The sequence below is a fragment of the Salminus brasiliensis genome, chromosome 5, assembly GCF_030463535.1.
Source record: "Salminus brasiliensis chromosome 5, fSalBra1.hap2, whole genome shotgun sequence".
In the NCBI taxonomy this organism is placed as follows: domain Eukaryota; kingdom Metazoa; phylum Chordata; class Actinopteri; order Characiformes; family Bryconidae; genus Salminus; species Salminus brasiliensis.
This window is the reverse complement of record NC_132882.1, coordinates 30748671-30771894: the sequence shown is the minus strand read 5'-3', so window position 1 is coordinate 30771894 and position 23224 is coordinate 30748671. Positions and strand designations below refer to the sequence as shown.

At 40.7% G+C, this 23224-nt stretch overlaps 1 protein-coding gene across 1 annotated transcript; it reads right to left on the bottom strand.

Annotated features, from left to right (window-relative positions):
- Positions 1-264: 264 nt before the first annotated feature.
- On the bottom strand, positions 265-19185 carry LOC140555651 (uncharacterized). The gene is made up of 13 exons (XM_072678936.1): positions 19098-19185; positions 13412-14280; positions 11879-12059; positions 11453-11586; positions 10635-10885; positions 8626-8928; positions 7871-8120; positions 7482-7659; positions 6391-6536; positions 5567-5641; positions 5329-5472; positions 3087-3180; positions 265-2970 (listed from the first exon to the last, which is right to left on the bottom strand). Exons 2-13 carry the CDS (start codon positions 14220-14222, stop codon positions 2904-2906), a joined length of 2634 nt encoding a protein of 877 aa, XP_072535037.1. The 5' UTR covers positions 14223-14280; positions 19098-19185; the 3' UTR covers positions 265-2903.
- Between the last annotated feature and the right edge of the window lie 4039 nt (positions 19186-23224).

The following is a 23224-nucleotide window of genomic DNA, read 5'->3' as shown; positions in this document are numbered from 1 at the left end:
CTCATCTTTCACATGCATTCAACTAAACTGTTAAATTTGCATAATTTCAGCCAATTTCTGTTGTGGAAAAGTAAAAGGCTCCTTCAGAACGATTCATTGTAAGATGATTAATTGTAGAGAAGCTTACTGAATGAATATGAAATATAGCCATATTACTTCCTATGCAAAGCCATCAGTGAACCTTATTATATATATATATATATATATATATATATATATATATATATATATATATATATATATATATATATATATATATACACATACACACACACACACACACACCTTATACATTTTATATTTAACGCTGAGAACCTTCACTTTTGCAAACACCTTACATGCACATCTCCAGTCTCAATGTACACCGATCAGCCATTAGCATTAGCACTACCTGCTTAATCGACTCCCAGTAGGTCCCCCTTGTGCCGCCACAACAGATCTGACCTTTCGAGGCCTCTGAACCTCAAACTTGAGCAGAGACCTTTAAGGCCAGCAAGTTGTGAGGTGTGGGGACCTCCATGGATTGCATTAACATGCCATAGGCGCCTATTGCTGTGTGGCCAGTTCACGGATTGTCCTCTACCCATCATCTGCTGCATACCCCACAAGACCTGCCTGAGGTTTTGCCGATGTTCTGACCCAGTCATCTAGCCATCACCATTTGGCCCTTGTTGAAGTGGCTACAGTTCTTACGCTTGCACATTTGCCCTGCTTTTAACTCCTGGCCTTCAAGAAGTGTCCGTTCACTTGCTGCCTAATAGATCCAACCCTTCACAGATGCCACTTTGGATGAAGATACTCAAAATGTTCTTCACGTTAGGCCAAAAACCTCTCAAAACTCAAGAAAACCAAACCTCAGGCGTCAGGCAGTGCATGTGGAGCCATTTAGTGCAACTGTGACGTTTCTTTTAGAGGGATTATGCCAGAATCCACTTAGGTCTGAAATTTGGTTCTTTAGTTTTGGACGAGATGAGCTGGGACATGCTAAAACCCAAACAAACGCACACTTTGGTGAAATGCCAGATAGATTTTAACATTTAAGCTAATACTGGACTCCCTTTCAGCTCTTCTGGTGTTTTTTTATTTACTTTTGATAGACTGATGTTGGTCACACTGCGTTTCAAACAACACTGAACTGTCTGTGTGAAATAAATACAGTACTGAGGCACATTGCTTTTTGATTGTATTTCCAAAGATAAAATTGGTGACAATCTAAGCCCAGTGTTTGTTAGCAAGATTAGCCTAGCATGTCCCGTTGCAAACAAAAGAAGCAGACATGTCTTGTCTAATCTGTAGGAGACCATCAAAATAAAGCAAAACTGAGAAATCACATACAAAATCCAAACAAACACTCTTAAAACATTCCCTTTTAGGTGAAACACTCACATATTCACACGCACACAGCTTGCGGTAACCCTGAGTACATGCAGCCTCTCCCTTTTTTAGTACCCTCGGGACACGTACGGCATATTCAGAAACAAGACAAAAATAAGACCCCCCCCCAAAAAAACAACAAAACAAAACAACCCACAGAGCCTTAATCAGACTCCCATGATTGTAACATGTCACTGTCATTGATAACACTGCACTTCAGCTCATCAACAGGAGCTGAATGGAGGACATTTGAAAAATGAACCTGAGGGTTACCCATGACCCTACCCAACGTGAGAGAAAAGGAATGATCAGGGGAACTACCCCTCTTCTGATCACATGTGTGAGATGAAATGCAAAGTGGTTTCACATCTTGAAGCCACAAGCGTTCACATCTTAAAAATGACTTGAAATGCACATCTCAAAAAGGACAACCGAAAGCAAATGCAACACTTAAAATAGTAACTTAAAATCGGTATCTCCGGAATCGCTCCCAAATGATATGCAAAATGAAGTCAAAATAGCTCCAACCTACTGAGAAAGGCGTTCTACCTCTAAAATAGCACGTTTCCCCTAAAGAAATACATTAAAATGGACTGGTTTAAGATGGGGTAAACTTAATAGTACAGTAAGCAGAATGTGTCTTCAAAGCATTGCAAGGTCTCATCCTCCCCCTATCCCCCCAATATGTTTACATGTCTGGCAATTTGTAGGGGTGTTTTCACCATGAGCCCTGGTCAGTGTTTGAGCCTGCATCAATTGAAATTTTAAGTAACCCCATTCAGAGCATCTCCCTTATTAGATCAAGAGTAAAAATTCAAGAACTTTGCCCAAATGTAATCAGTTAACACACTTGATGCAAAGCTTGGCATTGTGAGTTTGTTGTCCCTACCAAACATAGAATAGTCAATAGTGACCCACACTAGCTCAATACAGTCTGCATCAGGCTTCTCTCAACCCCGTAAAGCCACATGCAGGTCTTGCTTAAGGTCCCACAGGCTTTTCAGGGTGGTTTAGGGTGCAGCATGCCGTTGTCTGATTGAGAGCAACACAACAACACTTCACTGTGTAGCTGAACAGCAGATGTCCTGTTCATGTTTGTAGTTCATGGTAAAGCCTGCTGCCACCCCAAACCACATTAACAAGTCTGCTCCACCCTAATCGAGACTGAGAGCAGCGTGTGGGCACATATTTACAGAAAAGTGTTTGCTAGCATTGCCAGTCTCAGAGGCCTGGTGTAATCCTAAGAAACCAATAAGCTACATTTGGACACCCCAGGTTTACAGCAACTCAAGCTCCTTCTTCTTCTTCTTCTTCTTCTTCTTCTTCCTTTTAAGGTGGACTTGACAACACTAGCAATGCCAAGCCCAAAATAACACTTTGTGCACCTTGAAGAGCCAGGTCTGGAGGGTGGCTCTTAAGCTTTAGCACAAACTGGAATGAACTTTGACATAATGATAAAAAAAAGAAAAAAGAAAAAATAGACTTTTTCTTCAAATGTATACACACACACACACACAAACACACACACACTAACTAGTGAGTTCTATGGGTGACTCATGTTCATTCAGCTCCATTGGAGAGTAGTTTCCAGGATGCCTGCAGGAACACAAACAAAGCACACACACACACACACACAATAAATAAAAAACATGGAAAAGCACAAGAAAAACGCTGACCTACTGATTTCAAACTATTTCATTATTCACACACACCTTTTCCTGTACAAGTAGAAGAAAATGGCTGCTCCCAGTGCAAACAGCAACACCACAGTCAACACGAGCCCCACCTGCAGCCCCAGCGATGACCCTGATAAGCAAGAAGACTTTGTTAATCCCTTATTTTGGCATGAGCATGCACACTCTAATTTCTACACCAACGTAGACCGCCAGTCAGACGGTTCAAAAGTATGTAATAAATTATATAGGGACACAGATGAGCCGAAATCAAACGTTGGTTCATACAGCAGCTCTGTCCCACATAGCTAAAGACGTTCACGAAGTCTGACAGGCAGGCTACCATGTTTAATCTACTGATCTTACTCCGTGCACTCAAAGGCATCTATACACAGCTAGCACCAGTTCATAAGAGTTAAATAAGTTTAGGCCAATTATTAATGCTTCAGCAACGAAGTAGCACCGTAGCTGCGGACCCTGCGCTGTAGTCTGATGCACACCTCCCCAGAAACATAACTACTAGTCACAACAGCAGCTGAGACTGGTCTGCTTGGTAACATCATATTCCCACCTTTGCCTCCAAAAAAAATAAAATAAATAAACAAATAAAAAAAATCAGCTGGACGAACATGGATGACGAAAGTGAAAGCTGATGTAGGAAAATACTATATTCCTTTAAAGGGGGAGTCTAATTTCATAGAATTAAATGTTAAAGATACAGAACACAACCATGACAGCATGAGAGCAAACAATGGTTTATGCTAGAACTGCTGCACCATCTGCAAAATCATACAAATGATATTTTAATCTCTGCCTTTTTTTTCTGTAAAAATAAATTAATAAATGAAACTACCGAAATTAAAATACTGAGTTTAGTTTACATTGCTAGCCTGTTTAAGACTTTTCACTCAGACCTTCATTAGAACAAATAATAAAAAAAAAAAGTACTGTTCTAATATTTCTTTGGCATCGTATTTGTATTAAACCAAGGTCTTTTTTGAATCAGCAAAACCAAAACTGACAATCCCACATCTGAATTTAAAAAACACATCTACTCCAGTTTAACTGTGTTGGTTTCCAGTTATTTTCTGGTAACGGCCTTCGCCATCATGAGCATTTGTACTTGGCCACTTGGCAGCCAGAACACCAAAGCCAGAGTCTTTTTCGAAACAAAAATGATGTTAGAAACTGACGAAACCATTAGTCCATTAAACCCGAGACAAAAGGAGAGGGGATTTTCAGTGCTTGTCTGGCCATTGACATATGCAGGAGGAATGGCAAGAAGATTTTATGATTGGGTTCATGATCTGCAACCATTTTCTCTTCTTTTTTCATTGTAGAAATTCTGAAAACCAGTAAATAACTGGAAACCAACACAGTTAAACTGGAGTGGAGGGGTTGACTTTGATTTGATACAGAAGAATGAAATATAAATTACTGTTTACTTATATTAAACGTTCTACAAGGAAAACATCAGAGGAGATGGCCCATTAATCCGAGGCAGAAAGAGTGATCTTGCCTGACCATTGAGGGACATGGTGAAAAATACAGAAAGATTTGATGATTTGATTAGTCATCTGCAACTATTTTCTTGTGCGTTTGTTGAAGGAATTTGAATAAAAGCAAACAGCTAGTTTGCTCCAACAGTTTGAGTTGCTGTCACTTGTAAAAAACAGCAAGAGAAGACCAGTGTTCTGACTGCAGACTGCAATAGTACAAACGCTACACGGTACGCAACAATGTAGACAACTTGCGCAGCCTATGTCGGGGACTCAGAAGCATTGCCATGACACAGAAGCATAAATGTGTGAGAGCTAGGAATGCTGGGGTTTTCAGTGGTCGGAAATCGGACTGGACACAACATTGACAGAGCTGAACAGTTCATCGGTTTTCTGGATAAACTGTATTTTTACTCCCAGTTTCTTAAACCCATTAAATAACTGGAAACCAGCACAGTTAAACTGGAGTGGAGAGCTTGTTGATCTCAGATGGGGGTTTAGTTTTTATTTTGCTGGTTTAAAAATGACTTTGATTTGATTCAATTATGATTTCCCAGAAATCACACTGAAACAGAAGTTTAGCACATTGGTTACAATTACAGTCAGAAACAGGCCAGCAGTGTGAATCACATTGAGAACAGAGTATAAACTGGTAAACTCTGTATTTTCATTTCTAACTGGAATATTTGTACTTAAGGATGGTACTTGTGTACTTCTGTCACTCTGTGTGTGTGTGTGTGTGTGTGTGTGTGTGTGTGTGTGTGTGTGCGTACGCCTCATACCTTTACTATAAAGGACTGGAACGTCGCAGTTGGATAAGTGTTCGCTCTGCAGTGTTTGATTCATGTGCTCCCTCTGCTGTTCAGACAGTGCAAGCACTGAACCTTCTATATACAGCATCTCTGATATGCATGTTACATTCACACCTAATAAATACACACACACACACAAAAAAACATTAGCAAGACATAAGCAAAATGAGTGAAAGCAGTAAACAAATCACATGCGTATGCGCCTTACCTCTGAGGTGAAGACTGGAGATTCCACAGTGACAGGTCTGTTCCAGCAACGCAGCAATCCCTTCCGCATTACAATCTGAGAGACAAAGATGGAGACAGTGTGTGTGCATTACATATATCTGCCGAAAGGTGCTGTACTTATTTTTATTCATGTAAATATATATGAAAGCGTTCCAAGCTTTTCATGGATTCACCAAGGGTCCGAGGACCTGCCACTCCAAAGTCAGTTGACCAACAGAATTTTTCTCCTAAGGTTCAACCCCCAAATACTGTGGAGATACTCGCTCACTAGGTATTGATAGACAGCTACACAGGACAAGAACATGAGCAAAAACTACCAGTGTTGCCAACTATTTGCAGAGGAAACTAGAGGTAGCTAGAGGTCTGCTTGAAACATCACTTCAATGTCGCTAGATGACATTTGCATATTTGAGAGGTCATTACTTCGTATTTACAGGAATAATCACAAAATTGAGTTCAAATATGCAAAAAATACAATAATATATATAACTACAGAAAACTGCTATTGGTCCTTGGCAACACTGTTTGCAGTTTATTCACATGTGTGAGAGCTGCCATTTGAACTATATGTACTGCTCAATCTCTTGGTACAGAGAAGGGGAGATCCACTACTCACTTGTTTTAGAATAACTCACTACAGGATTCTCAAGAGCCAAATTCAGTTGTCAGCACTATTTATGACATTAAAAACACTGCCCTTTCTGAATGAAGAGTTCAAATAGTCATGTATATGACAGCTTAGGTTCCACAGGAACACAGAGAACTGAGAGTAGGCACTAAAGTAGTGTTACTGTTTCCGCATACCGAACTGCTTGTATTCTGGCTGCAGGCACAGGTCTATGTGGTTGGAGTAGGCAGAGCTTGGGCAGCGGTTCTGCAGGAGTGGTGTTGGGTTAGAGGAGATCCAGACGGCAGATCCATTCATTGCACATCGAGAGAAGGAGTCCAAACTGCACGCACACAGAAATGAGTCAAACAGGTACAAGCTGAAATCAGTAGCCTCAGTAAAACCATTCACAAAACAGACACAGAGTGTAAATGAGGGGGACCCTCGCTCTACAGATGCCTTTAGTGTTGCAGGTGTTAAAAGCACACTGTGTGTATAGTGTTTCTTTAGATATTATAGACAGTGATGTTTTTCTTAGGCAAACAGGGGCAGTTTAGAAGCTAAATAAGAAAAGGCCTGAAACTTATAGTATCCCTCTTTACTACCGTCCAATAGTTTCACCAAAAAACAAAACAAAACAGTAAGTAAAAAAGGTGGATGAAGCACAAACTGAACATGCTTAATATTTTTAAAAGACAATGACTGAAGGATTGACTAACAGGAAAACCGTTCACTGTAAACATCTGGACACAGACTTATCATCTAGACAAGGGCCAGCAGCTCCAGGTACTGTTCACATCAAGCATCAGAATGGTTCAAGTTGACTGAACTGGCTCTCATACAACAGTAGAAGACCAGCTTCACAACAGGAATAGAATAGAAAGCTGAGGATGCAGTCAGCACAGGTCCATCAAAAGTGGAAAGTTGAGCTGATAAATTTCGATTTCTGCTGAGCCACACAGATGGTAGGGTCAGAAATTTATGCTACGACATGAATTTATTCACCCAACATACCTTGTGTCAACAGTCCAGGCTGGTGGAGGTGGTGTAATTAATAGGCAGCCTATTAAAACCAATCATTGTTGAATGTCACAGCCTATTTGGGTACTGTTGCTGACCATAAGCATCCCTTCGTGACCACAGTGTCCCTTCTAATGGCTGCTTCAGCAATGTCAGGCAAGTAAAAACAAATGCTGCAGGACAACTACCCTTTTATTTGTCAGGCAGGAAGCTAACACATATTATCCACTGTTCACTTCACCTGATCTCACCAGACATGGATACACACCTGGACACTGGCCGTATGTGCTGTTGTGTAACACTGTGGATGCGATGCAGACTTTGGTCATCTGAGAACACCAGCTGGTCTTGAACTTGAGAGTTGCTGCCACACACGCTGGCCTCCCCAAGCAAATCAAAACACAGCAACACGGCCCCAAGACCGGTCACAGCAGGCAAACTCTGATCTGCAGACAGAGACACAGAGAAGTGGAGAATTGAGGTTTCTTTTTTTGGTTAAAGGGAAGTGCAGGGTGGCAAAACAACAGGATTTCAACAGGGGAAAAGCTGGTGAATGTGCTGACAACAGCAGCAAAAAAAACCCAAAAGCCCGAAACAACAGAACTATCCCATTCTTAATCCCTAGGGTTTATAGGGGAACAATTACAAAACCCTCACCTGCGCTGGACTCATTCCTTAGCAAGTACAATCCATCGTCTCGGACATTCCCTCTCAGCGGGACATCATGTCTTGTGCCCCCGCTCCCGAACAGCACCACAACCAATCCATCCAAAGAAGTTAAAGGAGGACCAATCAGTTCCACAAAGACACTCTGCCCAGTTCCAGAGAAACCGCCCACCTCGTTAATGACCAGCGCTTCAGGGGGATGGGGACAGTCGTTCTTTTTCATTGGTGTAAGTGAAGCAACCTACACACACACACACACAGAGTACATCTATAACTGGTAACGTTGATACAGACTGTCACAGTGTAACAGTGTACATTCTGTAACATTTTTACCTTAAAATAACAGATTCAAAATCATGATGATGCTTTACTGACATGGAATAGTGATCAGTGGCATCTCGATCATTGCTACTCTAGGATTAGCACACATGCAGAAACTGCACTGTGTAAATGTGCAAGATTGAAAACCCTGACGCTGGCCTACAAAGCCAGCCAAGAAGCCCCTCAGTACTGACTGTTCAAGAGTGTTCAAGAGTGGCCTGACCCACCATCCTTTAAGATTCAGTGAAGATCTGTAACAAAGCCCTATGTTCTACATGCATCATGGACTGATCAAGGCACTTTGTCTTCTGTGACTCAAAAAGGGAAGTAATCTTTACTAGTTTATTAACTATTCATTCATCATACTCCCAGCAATTGACACGTCTGTGTTACTGTACTTTGACAGAAACAGGAAGTGACATTACCCTGAAAGAGTTGAGGCTGAGTCTGTCCGACCCACATCGACTGAGGCTCTCGTCACCCTGGAGGGCAGCAGAATCTTCCAGCAGGGGCAGCTGTCCTGGCGTCAGGGCCTGAATTAACTCTGCAGAGTCTTTGTCGGAGCCGCGTGCTCGGTACACCACTGCGTCCAGCAGGCCGTTCTTTGGGATGTTTGAGCCCTCGCCTGAGGGTGCTGTCAGTGAGCGGTATATTGCTATGGCATCGGGACCGTTCTGAATGGTATTGGCTGGTATGGCCAATGATGGACTTAGCTTATCACTGCCAATCTATAAAAATAAAGAAATAAAGAAATAAAGTCAATAAAGCTTGTTTTCCTATCAATAAGCCACAAAATCAAAACAAAACATAAGTCGCTGATTTTTAAATACTAGATTGATCTTAAAAAAATGATCATAAATGATCATAAATCTACTTCAACATGTGTAAACATAATTTACATCATAGGTATAAAGAAAACTGCAGTTGCACAGTCTCAGACATGCCTCATTCCACTCTCCAGTGCTGGCAGCACCAGCCTGCTGATCATTGGCTCTGGCTTCACTCTACCTTCTAATTACACACACACTCAATATGTATAAAGTACTAATTTGGACTCATATAGGTCACCCTCCTTTTGTCCCATTTGTCTGCAAAGCCAGTGCATTTACATGTGTTTTTGCTTAATAATTACCCCATAGGCAGACGTAAAGGCCACATTGTACCCATGTCCCACAAGTTGACACTGAACTGACCTGTGGCATGCTTTGCTCAAAATACCTCAAGCATGCCCCAAACCCCATTCATTACTGTTCTGGCATACACAAATTCTTTAGACGTCTATGTTTAGTCTCATATGTCCCTGTTTGCAGCTAGCTAACTAACATTTACTTCACCTTGAGTTCATCTTACTCTCTCTCTCAATCACAGCTGTAGTCTCCTGTCCTTTTCCAGCTACCTAAATGAGTATCAATGCAGTACATTTTTTGCAATAGATTAGTAGCACAGACTGTGTTAAAGAAACATTTAGAGTTATGTTTTGTGTGTATTATATGGTGTATTGTATCGTTTTTGGTTAATTATACTCTGCTTTCTTCGAAAAGCAACACTATCAATTTATGTGTGCCTGAGTCATAATATCTATACAGTACAGTGTATTATTATGTGATGTCAAGATTTGTCCTGTAATGTAGGGAGCTATATGATCTCTACAGAGGTTCCTGCGGTTTGCACTGTTTGGTTCTAAACGAACTAACTAAAATATTAGATATTAGAGAATTTGTGTGTGTTTGTGTCATTTTTCATTATGTAAGCATAATATATTCAAGCATCCATTAGAAACTCTCTGAACATTATTCTTCAAGGCCAAGGGCCTCTACAGGTGAAGCTACTCAGATAGGGGGCAGTATAATTTTAATGAGACAAGCCAAGTCAAATCTGAATGGCGTGTTAAAAAGTTTTAAAATTATGCTATAATTATAGCCACCAGGGTGGTTGATGACTCAAATAAATATAAAAATACCTTCTGCCAATTAAGTTACTTGCTTTTATGGTATAATTTCTTTTTTACTACTCTTGAAATTCACACAGATAGAAATATAGGAATATGAGCTGTACCATGTTCAACTACATAAATCATCCATATAGGAGTGTGTAATAAGGCAAAAATATAATATCATAGTATTTAAAGATATTTTTCACGATAAAGTCATCATTGTGATACGTCACTATTCAACTATTCTCCCATACTTAGTACAACACTTCATCCAGTCAAACCAGACTAATTACACTGGTTGTAATGAAATGTGCAGTTGATCAGTGTTCTTTAAGCACTGACCATCCTCCAAAAGCATAGTGCATCACAATAACAAAATGTATCACAATGTGAAAAAAATATTGCCGTAATGCCTAGCCCTAGGTTCATGTAACATTTCCCCTCATGTTGTGCTGTGCACCGCTCTCCCCTGCTGTCTCTGCTTTTTTGTCTCTGCCTTACCAGAAAGTATCCGTGGTTATTTGTGTAGTATCCGAAGAGCTCGATTTCGCGGTACACTTTTCCATTGTTGCCGTTGAACAGCAGCAGCCAGATGCCGTTGAGTGATGTGCGATGGCCGGACGGGTGCCACAGTTCTACAAACTCCTCATCCTCCGCCGAGCCTGGTGAATCAGCGTTCACCTCGCTGATTAGAAAATCGTTATCAGTGCGCGACGGCGGCTCAAATGGCTCGTCTGTACTGTTGAAGTTAGCTACAGCAAGAGAAGATCATGTGAGTGCCTTTGTATTGGAGTAGATAAAGAAGACTACTCCATTATTTAAAAAAAACATCATTCAGTATTTTCTTATTGTTTATATTTTAATAATAATTATTCTTTTATTTATTATTTCTTCTCATTTTATTTATCATTTTTTTCCTAAATAATATATTTTTTATAAAAAATATATAATTAATAATTTTTTATTTAATTTTTTTTTTTTTTATGAAAAAATTATAATTTATTATTGTTTATTATTGTTAACTCTCAGTCGTGTTAAAATTAAGATCACATGGCCATATGCTCATAAATCTTTAAAAAAGAAAAAGGCTTATATGGGGTGTCCTCATTTTTTAGATGCAGCCCTCTATATCAGTAGTGCTTACTTTAAAAAAAATAAATAAATAAATATATATATATATATATATATATATATATATATATATATATATATATATATATATATATATATATATATATATATTAGAAACCACTTCAATTCAAGTTGCATGCAGTTAGCATGATGATAACCCTCCAAACTTCTTTAAAAGCATGCCATACCAGTGTTATAAGGGCAGGAGGTGTACCACATGCACAGCTCAGGGTCGTTTTTTGAAAGAAGCTGAAATACTCCTGGATCTCTCGTCCAGCGAGCAACACCACAGCGCATGATGTAAGCATCGCCTTCAGGAACCCTAGTGACGCACAGAACGAAAGCAGTGGTTCAGTATAATGACTAGCACTACAGTAATGGTTAGTATGATCATGTTCCCTGTTCACATCAGTGCAGTTTATGGAATATATCTGCTGAACGTCTAAGACAGCAAACAGACAGTGTCTGCAACAGAACACTCCATCATTATTATAAAGCCTCATAGAAGCAGGCTAACTGAAGTGTCTGCATGTTTGTTGATTGACTAAACTGATCGATCAATCAACTGATTGATCAATGGCTGGGGTGTGGGGTGTTTAAGGTGTAGGGATTACTTGCTGTCCAGCTTGAAGGGTTTTCTTCCTGGTATAAGCGTTTCTGTGAGGTTGGTACTAGGCGTGTACGTTTTCCCACTGTAGACGAAGGCATCGAGCGGCTGCAGCTGACTGAGAGGGCTGTCTTTAGGGAAGTTGGTGGCCTGTCCTTCATAAACTGCTAACGCCCATCCATCCAACTCTGAAAAGACAAAGAAATATATATATATATATATATATATATATATATATATATATATATATATATATATATATATATATATATATATAAACTTTTTATACAGCACCTATAAACCCTTGGATTTTGTTTCCACTTTTATTGCTTTTATGAATGGAATCGTGGTCAATATAATGTGGCCTTTTTTACCCTTTTAAAGAATTTACAAAAAATATAATCTACAAAGTAATGCCAGTTAAAAAACCTTTGTAATGTCAGTTTTTTTCCTTTTTCTTTTATAGAATTTACAAAAAATATAAAAATCTACAAATTAATGGGGAATATTTATGTGATCACTTATTTTACATAAATGTTTTCATTGAGATTCACTTTTACATTTCAGTTTTCACTTTGACATTTTTTTTTGTAAATTCTTGTAAAAATACATAAAATTAATAAAAATGTGTAAATGAAAAATATGGAACATCAGCTCCAGCTCAAAATACCAATTTCATTGCATCTCAAAACAAAACAAAGGCCCGGGGTTCATGAGTTCAAAGCCATTCCGAGTCCAGGAGAGCAATTAGCTGTGCTCTCTCTGGGTGAGGAAAAAGGACTCTCTTAGGTCCTACAAAACGTTCTGAGCAATGCCATCGAATTATTATTATTATTATTGAATATTCATATTCAAGTCATTTTTGTAAAAGTTGAGATGAGGGGGTAAATAACCTTTAAATTGCTGAATAACATTTCCATCAATGTCTGTTTAAAGAAATTACATTAAAGGTTCATCACTTTTCATCTCTTTTACAAAAATGGTTCTTTATGAAACCAAAAATTGTTCTTCTATGGTATCACATGGTATCAAATATTCAAAATCTTTGAAGCACCTCTACATAAACATTTTGTAGGCGATGCAGACACAAACACACATTCGGATCACATCAGAAACAAACCAAGAGCCTCCAAGGCACTGGAAGCTGCTGGAACACCAGTGTTTTTACAAACTGTTAAGCATGGGGGTGGTAGCGACATGCTCTGGGGTTGCTTTTTACCAGTGCACAGTCAATTGGACAGAATAAGGACAGAGGACTACCTCAGAATTGGTCAGCATGGAAAAGAGAAAGCAGGCTAGCATTAAACGTATGGAATGACCTCCCTAAAGTCCTGTCCCTAACCCTATTGAAAACATGCAAACTGTGCTTGGACATTGTGCCAAATCTGCAAAAGAAGAGTGCTGAAACATCCAAAAAGAAGCTTGCTGGTGACTACCACAAGCACTTATCGAGGTGCAACATACTACATCTCTGCAATACCAACAATTATGTACAGGGGAGGTTTGATGTATGTGTGTGTGTGAGAATGCAAGAAATTACTTGACAGAGCAGTGGTGCTGATGTTTACAATGGCATTGACTTTGCTGGCCTGGAATCCCTTGCTTGTGCTGACCGTGTCTGTGCGCGTGTCATACACAACCACTGTCAAAGGCCCCATTTCCACATCCACACTGAGTTCCAGTGGTCCGGCAGGTCTCTCCCCACCCAACTGAATCGTTTTAATCGACAAGGAATGGAGGCTTTGTAGCGGGCAGTCGTTTGCAATTCCAGGTGTGGGGTATCCATTATGGAAGGTGTAGAGATTATCGGAGAGCCAGCAGCGCTGTATCGACTCATCACCCACCAGGGCTTGGTCATCCTCTAGAAACGGGGGGAAACCTGGGGTGAGGACCCACGCCAGCTTGTCAGCATTGCCGGGCACCTTGCGCGATGTGTAGACGAGGACATCCAGCAGCCCAACTGAGGAGACGTTCCCTCCCTCGACCACAGGGTCCCAGGACGGGCCGTAAAGGGCGATTGCATCAGGGCCGTTCTGGATCGAGTTAGGTGGGAGGGGGATGGCCGGTTGGGGCTTCATCTCGACAGAGCCCACTAGGAAGAAGCCGTTGTTGTCCGTGTGGTGCCCGCTCAGGTCCACCACGCGGTAGGCCGTGTTCCCGTTGCCGTTGTAGAAGACGAGCGTGTAGCCATCCAGAGAGAAGGAGTCTCCGCCCAGATGGTAGAGCTCCACAAACTCGCTCTTGTCAAAGCTGGGATTGTCACAGTTCACTTCACTGATCATCAGACAGGCCTGCAGCGCTTGGACACACAAGCACAGCACACACAGCACACCCGTCCGACTCAAAGGCATGGCCAACCCCTTCAAAAGCCTCTCAACACGCCCGAACCGGTCAGTTGGATAGGATGACCTGAAAAGACGCAGAGAAACAAGAAAAGACATTAGTGAGACAACGGCACAGAGGGATATTGACAATGACCGTCAAGGCAATGCTCTACAAGGTGGTAACCGTCATGCTTGGAGATAGAAATGTGACACATCAGACACGTAAACTTTGAAATACCATCGTCATCCTGAGACACCATCACCTAGTGCTAGGTGATATGACCTGAAATCAATATCACGATTAATTTTACAGAATAAAATTTTACTAGGGCTGCCACCCAAAGTCAAAGAGTTGAATTATCAGTCCGTGGCCCGTCAGACGATTGAGATTCTTCAAGTCGAGTAGCCAAGAAGGTTGCAGGAGGATCACATATGAATAATGGGAGAAAATCTATGTAACAGCATGCGCTGGTGGCTCACTGCTGAGGCAAGCTAAAGCTGAGGCACTGGAGCAACAACGAGGTTTCAGGAAAGATCTAAAGTATGGAGGCACTTTTGAAGGAGCACCCTAACAAACTTAAATGCAAGTGCTGTCTGCAAAGAATTCACACAGTAAACCACTTGAGGTTAATTCAGAATATATGCTCGCTAGATCTCTGCTGGTCTGGCATAACACAGGAAAGTATGACCACGTATCGGCCTAGTGGTTTTTAATAGGCCAGGCCAGTCTTTCGATTTAGACCTATTAGCTATTTGTTGTGCAGGAAAAAGAGCCTGAAGCCTTAGCTTTTTCATCGTTAACATTTCATATTCCAAATCTAAGTGTTTCGTTTGATGTTTACCTGTTCGCATCTAAGATTTATTTAGATTTAATGAATGTCAAAGTGGGCGATGCTGCACATTTCTGACACGCCTACCATTTTTCTTTCGAAATAATAATACAAACTGAACTAAAATCTTGACTTATTTTCTTTGTTTGTTTAGATTTATTTAGCTAATGTCGCAGCCCGACATTACATGCCAGTTATTAAAATAGCCTGCAGTCTTTCAACATAAGCAGCGTCTCTTTTACAGATTTTTGAATGTTTAGCGTATGTTCCCATACGGGACCAAAACTATTGATGAATTAATGAATAGTCGGATCTTCGTAATGAATGGACAAATCTGAGTTTCTATATAAACCCAACAAAACAACTCAAAGAACCACATGGATGCTTCAATGCTGCTTTGCCTTGTTTTTTGCAGGTTCTTTGCATTGGTGGGAAACCTTTTGTAAACCTTTTGTTTCCACTGTTGGTACTAGTCAAAATGATAGAGCCCATAAGGTGACTTGGTAGATGTTCTTAATAAGCTTTCCTAATAACAGGAAAGTATTGTAAGGCCATGAGATTACAGGAAGGATTTCTCCTTCAGCAACCTTCCTCCTTTAAAAACATTCATCATTGGATGTAAGAACATTTTATTCTTTAGGTATCGAAAAGGTGGCACTGTGCCATTGCTGCATGGAATAAATAACAAGAAGCGGAAGCTTGGAAATTAACAGGGAATTGCACCTCTATGAATTGCTGGTCCTTCATTCTTTCATTGATTTACTAAGCCAGTAGTGTGCTTGTGGATTGCCTAACCCAGGGGTCACAAATCTTATCCACAACAGGCCAATGGGGCTACAGGTTTTCCTTTCAGCCAAGCAGAAGCTCACCTCATGTATCTAATTAAGAGTTTGGAGGCCGATAGCAACTGATTCAAGGGAGCTTCTGCTTGATTGGAACTTTTTGTGGATTAGATTGGTGACCCCAGGCCAAATCAATATAAATACTAAAGACTAACAGTTGTTTATTAACCGCAATAAATATTTATTTTTACAATAAATATTGCGAAACTATTTTGACAGTTATGTAGTTATGAGAGGACCTAAAGTATTCCTTATGGCTGGAAGGATAAACAAAACTACAGTATATGGACAAAAGTATTAGGACACCTACTCCTTTATTCGTTCAGAAAGAGTTTATCTTGCTTTTGTTGGAGTGACTGTCTCTACTGTCCAGGGAAGGCTTTCAACTAGGTTTTGGAGAATTGCTGTAAGGATTTGATTGCATTCAACGACAAGTGCATTAGTGAGCCCATGATGTTGGATGATCACTACCCTACTTCATCCGCAACTCATCCAAAAAGTATTAGATGCAGCACCATCATTACAGAGAACACAGTCCCTTGCTTTGAAGGCTTTACAGTGCCAATAGATGCCAATAGGTTCATGTTTGTCTGCTCCACAGAGTCCTATTCTATTGACAATTGGCTTCTCTGTAGGGACATTTCTGGTCATATGTATATAAACAACACATTTTAAATAGTTCCTTAATGTTTATAGTATATTCAATTATCTGTACATTGTCATGCAAAGGTTTGGGCACCCTCCCAGCAAAATGTGTTACTGTGTATAATTAGACAAGTAAAAGATGACCTCATTTCTTTATTATTTTAAACTTGATTATTTACAGCCTTTACAGCTTAATACTACAAGAAAGGAAAGAGGAAGTTTGGACACCCTGCACAGTCAGTAGTAACAGCCCCTTTGGCAAGTACCATGACTTGTCAAATAAGCACATTTTGTTGTTGTTTATTGAGTATCTTTCTTATTTTGAGCAATTTCACCCATTCTTCTAGTTCTGTGAGGTTTCTGAGACTTCCTGCACTGATTTTTGAGGTCCATCCTCAGATTTCAATGATGTTTAGGTCAGAGGACTGTCAGGGTCATGGCAAACCATTCAGCTTGCTCCCTATTAGGTCATTCAGGATCATTCTCCCTCAGTAGAAGCCATTCTCTTCATCTTCAGCTTTTTGTTTTTATAGACAGTGTAGACAGTTTGCTTTGCTTGCATTTAACTGAATCCATTCCTCGCTCTACCAGTATAAAGTTCCCTGTGCCATTGGCTGCAGCACAAACCCATAGCATGATCCATCCACCTCCTTGCTTAACAGTTGGCAAGGTGTTCTTTTCATGAAATTCTGCAGACTTTCTCTCCTCCAAAAATACCTTTCTTAAGCAAAACAAAGGTTCTATTTTAGCGTTATCAGTCCACACAACCTGTTTTTAATAAGGTTTGTTGAGATGGTCGCTCAAAAACATCTCTGGTGAAAAGACAGAATTATTACAGGATACAGGATGATTACAGTAGTCCAGTAGAACTGTGCACCACAACTCCAGTCTGCTAAATACTTCGCTAGCAATTCTGAGAGCACTACTATCTTAAAGTTGTCTTAGTCCTCCAGTCCTTCAGTCCTCAACCTGACCTCTGCTTTCTTCCTGTTCACTGCCATTTCTCAATCACATCCCAGACTGAGGAAACAGATTTGTGGGCATTTTCAGTTTTAAGAGTGCTAGGGAACTGCTCGGAGGCTGCTGGCTGCTGGGACCGAAGGTTTGAGAAGTCAATAAAAATGACCACCTTTTCTTTTCCATTCTCAATCTTGTCTTTGTTCTGGTTGTCTTTAAAAACCATCAGACTTTTAAAAAGGAGCAGTTTTCACTACCCCACAGGACGAAACACACAGCTAACAACTTCGCAGTGAGAGTGTGCACCATTTCAGCTTAAATTCGGTCCAGCACGGGATCGGATTTCGATATCTGAGCCTGTGTGTTCTGCTGATATTGGCCCGGTGCCAACACCCTTCGATACAGCTAATGCCATTCCTACAGATTCTCTGCCTGCAAATTTTATTCACCACTTCCTGCAACATTTTAGAACGTGTAGGATCTAGTGGCTCTATTTGAGCTGTCTACTCTGTCTTGAGTCACCGACCACTCCCCTCCCCTCCCCTTACCCCTCTTGAACTATGCTGGGTGTGAAAAACCACAGGCACAAAAGGAAAAGACACAATTAAACACATTAAGAACTATGGCCTAACAGTGCTATTTCTGATGTGTGGTTAGAGTGTGAATGTGTCTGAAAGAATGGTGGAGACTGGAAGGAAGACAGAGAGAGAGAGAGAGAGTGCGTGCATGTGTGTGTGTGTGTGAGAGAGAGAGTGAGTAAGAAAGAAGAACTTTGGGAAGAGGGAAACACTCGGATGACTCATGTTGTCAGACATGCACCATATGGCTGCTTCACTTTTACAGATGTCATTCTAGAGGTGCTGGATCCTGTTCATTCAGACCCTTTCACACCTATTCTCACCAGCTACATATGAGCTACTCAGCCAGTTATGAGGGAACTTCATAACTCTGACACAATGCTTCTAATGGGCATAACTGGGCAAATGCATGGGACTGTGATCGAGAGAGGGTGTGGAGGAGTGGAGGAACATAAAACCATACCCAAGCCTCCTCCAAAGTGTGTCTTAAGGAGAATTAAAGGGTTTAAAAACTTCTCGGGTCCAGACACTGTAACTTCTTAGCATATCCAGCACGTGTAGATGAAGTGATGTTGAATGGAAGTTAAGTGTATATATATATATATATATATATATATATATATATATATATATATATATATGTAAAAACATCCAGAAAAGTACAAGACCCATCAAAAAGGCTCGCACCTAGATCTGAACACCCCAATCTGTCTCTGAATCGCAGTGATCTCCCAAACTGCCTGTCACGTCAAAACCCGTCGAGTTTAAAACCCCACCAAAGCAGGGCAGTCCAGCCCTGTTCATCCACAGTGGGTTTAAACGGGAGGATAACCGGAACACCCACAGACTGGATCTGCGAGGGAGGCGCTCGGGTGGCCTCCTAGCACGCTGCTGAGATCGGGAAACACAGGCTCGCAGTTTACCCCCATAAACTCCTCACAGCGATCAAGACTGAACCACACAGCCCTGTCCTGATTCAGTCTCTGAGATGTGTGTGTGTGTGTGTGTGTGTGTGTGTGTGTGTGTGTGTGTGTGTGTGTGTGGACTTACCGTCATGTATCCTTCCAGATCCTCGCCCTGAGAAAGTGTTTGGCAAAGTTTGCTGCTGTTTGCTCCTTCGGTGCCCCCCCTTTCTCTCTCTCTCTGCCTTGGCCCTATGTCTCTCAGTTCTGACAAAGCCGCCGTCCTCCTCCTCCACCTCCTCCACCCCTTTTCCCACCCTCATTCCGACCAAGAAGGCGGGGCTTCTCAGAGTATGGGTGGGGAGAAGATGCGGATTGTTCTTCTGAAATGCCACGCCCACCCCCTTCCCGCCCCCGCTGTACAGAAAGTGTGTGTGTGTGTGTGTGTGTGTGTGTGTTTGGAAAACGTGCACGGTAGCCTAAAATGCCACCAGCGATACATAACGTAGCTCAGTTTTGACTGACAAGCCTCAAACTCAAGATCCCTGAAATGCAGTTCTTCTTATTAGAAATGATGATTTCAGATATGCATTATGAAATTTCTACTGATCCATGTAATTAGACTGGTCATGTTACCATTTATTTACATTAACTCACCTATTTATTACATTAATATGTCTATTAAATAGTTCTACAGTTATTGTTACTAGTAGATGCCGTAATTCTGGATGTCTACACTGTTATTCTGAGTTATTGTCAGAATTCATTTCGTTTCACTTGTTAGAATTACAGCAGAAGCAAAAGTCTGGGATTACAAATAATTGTAGGTCATCTTTGATTGGCAGCTCTACTAGTGTGGGTTTTATAGGCCATGCTATATACATAAAGCGTTCACTTAAACAGAGGACCAGTCAACCCCAGACACACACCTGCAGCACATACAATATTTTGAGATCAGAGTTAGGGTAGCATCCATGTTTTGTCCTCATCATAGCCAGGAGTCCCAAATAGCACAACTGGCCTGGCTCTCTCTGACTGGGTGGGATGACCCTTCCTCACCCCTTCGCATGATGCTAATCAGTGCAGTTATCTTTTGGTTGATGGAACTAGCAGTTAGTGCTCTCCTCCAAGCGTTTCCAGCTGTTCTACGATGTTGTGTTAGCGGCATTTGAAAAAAAAGTAGCTGGCTGGTTCATGCGATTTGGAAAAAGCACATGCCTGCATCTACCCAGCCGTGGTGGTGTTATGTAATATGGGGAGCCACTCATAAGGTCGGGTGGGGTGGGGTGTTGCTTTCTTTTGCAGATGTTCAGTGTGGAAAGGGATGTAGCGTATGTATGTGGAAGTGGTTTGCACTACATTGTTTTTTACTTCCTTTGCAGAGAAATGCAAAAAGCTATGAATACAAACTTATTGTTCAGACGTCTGTAGAATCTTTTGCAAGAATTGTAGAGAAAGAGAAGAGCAAAGAGAAGTTGCAAAGTTTTCATAAAATATTGTTTTGTTTATTTTTGCTTAAAAAAAAAACACACACATTGTGGTTGTCATTATTAAAAACATAAATATAATGAACCCCTTAGACACTATATGTAACATAACATAAGTTTCATAGGACCTACAATAGAACCATGTGGCACTCCCCAAGATTTGATCAAGATTTGATGGTTGCCAAATAATTCTCAGTCGTTTCTGCATTAAGATAAAGAATATTAAACCTAGGGTTCAGTGAGTTAAATGAAATACAAGAGAAACATGGGATATATGGGAGGATATGGTCCCTTTATGTTTTAATGGCAGCTTTAACCCTGTAAACTCCACAGAATAGCTGGCAGTTCCAGACTAACTCAAGAACAACTCCAAACAGTGCTAGTTTGCATTGTTTCCCATGCAACTGCTGAATATTCATCCTAATGACGTAAAAAAAATAATAAAAGTCAGAGTTTTAGATGTTCCCACGTTTCCAAATAAACTGCCATTCGGAAATAGCTAGAAAAGCCTGCAATGTCAAGTAGTAATCACCGACTGACTCCACCCCTGGCCCCTCAATTTCACTACTTCCCTCTTTCACGTCGAAGCCAATTCAATCGTGAAGTACAAAGAGGTCCTTCATTCAGTAAAGCAGTCAGTGTAGTCTATATTCCGCAGTACAGACTGGCATCTGAATGCACTGACTGTTCTTTAACTGTAAGTGTGAAGCTCACTGGGCTTACATGCTTTACGGCCGGGGTTCAATCTAGTTCTGACGGAGTCTGGGAATACATTTAGTTCTGAGTCATGAGCACATTTCCTCCTTAAGATGTTGAAATCAGGGAAAAGACAGAAGCATGACACTTCAGTTATTACTCTACAGAACGTATAAATAGCACAGCGGAAACAGATCAGCCCTGTCGCCACATGAAGAAAAGGCTCTTCCCCAAATATCCCATATTTTTTTTCCAAATGTCTTCAAAAAGGCAATCGCAGTCGGGTGGAGGGGAGGGGGGTTAGAGTGTTAAGGTTTTGAGACACTGCTGTATAATGAGCCTGGGTTCACACTAGCCCTCTCATGCTCTGGTTTTAGTTGCGGAGTCCTAGCCATGCATGGAAAGTGCCCCCATAATACCAAAGGGTGTGTTCACCCTACAAGTACAGACTCAGCAAAACCGACAGAGCTTTGTTATTACATGCATCAAACACAGTTTTATTTCACAGGTAAACTCTTGGCAAAGCTTTGACCCTCAATAGAGAAGCTGATGTCTGTGTGGCTCCCAACCGAAAACAGCTGCAGGCAATTTCGAATGGAGAGGCGTAATCCAAGTTTCCTAATCAGTAACAGGGACGAGTGGTTTAGCGTGCACTGAAAAGAGTGAAAGTGTTTCTCAGGGCGTTTTCACCCCCTGGAGAACCAAAACAAAGCAATTAAGTAACCCAGCAGATTTTTAAAGTAAATGAAATTCCAATGGGAGAAACATGAGAAGGACCGATACACACCTGTTTGAGCATTACAGACACTTAAAGCAGCAATATGCAGAATTTGTACCTTAAAATAGCAGCTTCAAAATCATGGCGATGCTCCACTGACCTGTAATGGTTACAGTATGGTCGCTATCAATGTTACTCTGGGTTTGGCACACTGCTAACCTCCACATGCGACACTGGTGAAGTGGGCAGGACAATGCTCAACAGAACTGCATAACAAGTCATTTTACTGTTAAATCCAGTAAAATCACTTGGTGGGTCAGTTTCTATCTCTGAGCATGTTAAGCTTGTGTGTGTGTCTTGTAGTGGTGGCTTAAAGCATGAAATACACCTCCCGAATGTAGGGGGAGCCCATGAGCAGGAAGGACCAATTTTTGCATAATGCTGCTTTAATGCGTACAAAAGTATACTTAAAGCAAATTAAAGTATTTTTCCCATGTATACTCTATGTAGTAAGTTGGTCAAATGTTACTTAAGTATACATATATAAAAGTATATATATATAAAGTATACTTTTATTTATTTATAAAAGTATACTTTTAAGTAGAATTCAGATGTAAAAGTAGTAAACTTTTAATACACAGCTGCAACAATACTGTGAACTATGCTAAGTGTGAACTTACACTCTAAAAAATAAAGGTACTTGCCAGGTAGATGCCATAGAAGAACCACTTTAGGTTCTATAAAGGACCATGCTTGTTGTAGAGATGTGATCATTAAATTGACAAAGAACCTTTACATCAAGAGAAGGCTTTCTGGATCTTTAAAAGGTTCTTCACACTTACACTTCTCTATGACAAAAATGGTTCTTTATGGAACCAAAAGTGGTTCTTCTATGGCCTCACCCAAGGAACCCTTTGTAGCACAGTTTTTTTTATGATTGTACATGCATATTGTTAAGTTACTGGTTCTGTACTATCACAGTTTTTAGTTTACTTAGAAGAATGCTCTCAGTAAAACTATTAGTTTAATGGTTGTTATACTGTAAGTATGCTAATCCGTTTTCTCTTTAGGTGAACCTTAAGTTTACTACTTATATATTCTTACATATTTTTATTTATGACATTTGGCCTATGCTCTTATCCAAAGCGACTTACATTTGAATCATGTAACACAGCTAGGGGAATGTCGAGTTAGGTGTCTTGCCCAAGGACTCTTATTGGTGCAGTGTGGTACAGGTGGTGTTGTTACCCACTACTCTACACCAACCGCATACTAACCAAATATTGTTTTTTTGTATTTAGGTATTATTTGTCACTATAAGCCAAGTATACCTAGGTATGATTTATTTTAGTGTATTTCTTGGCCAACATGCTC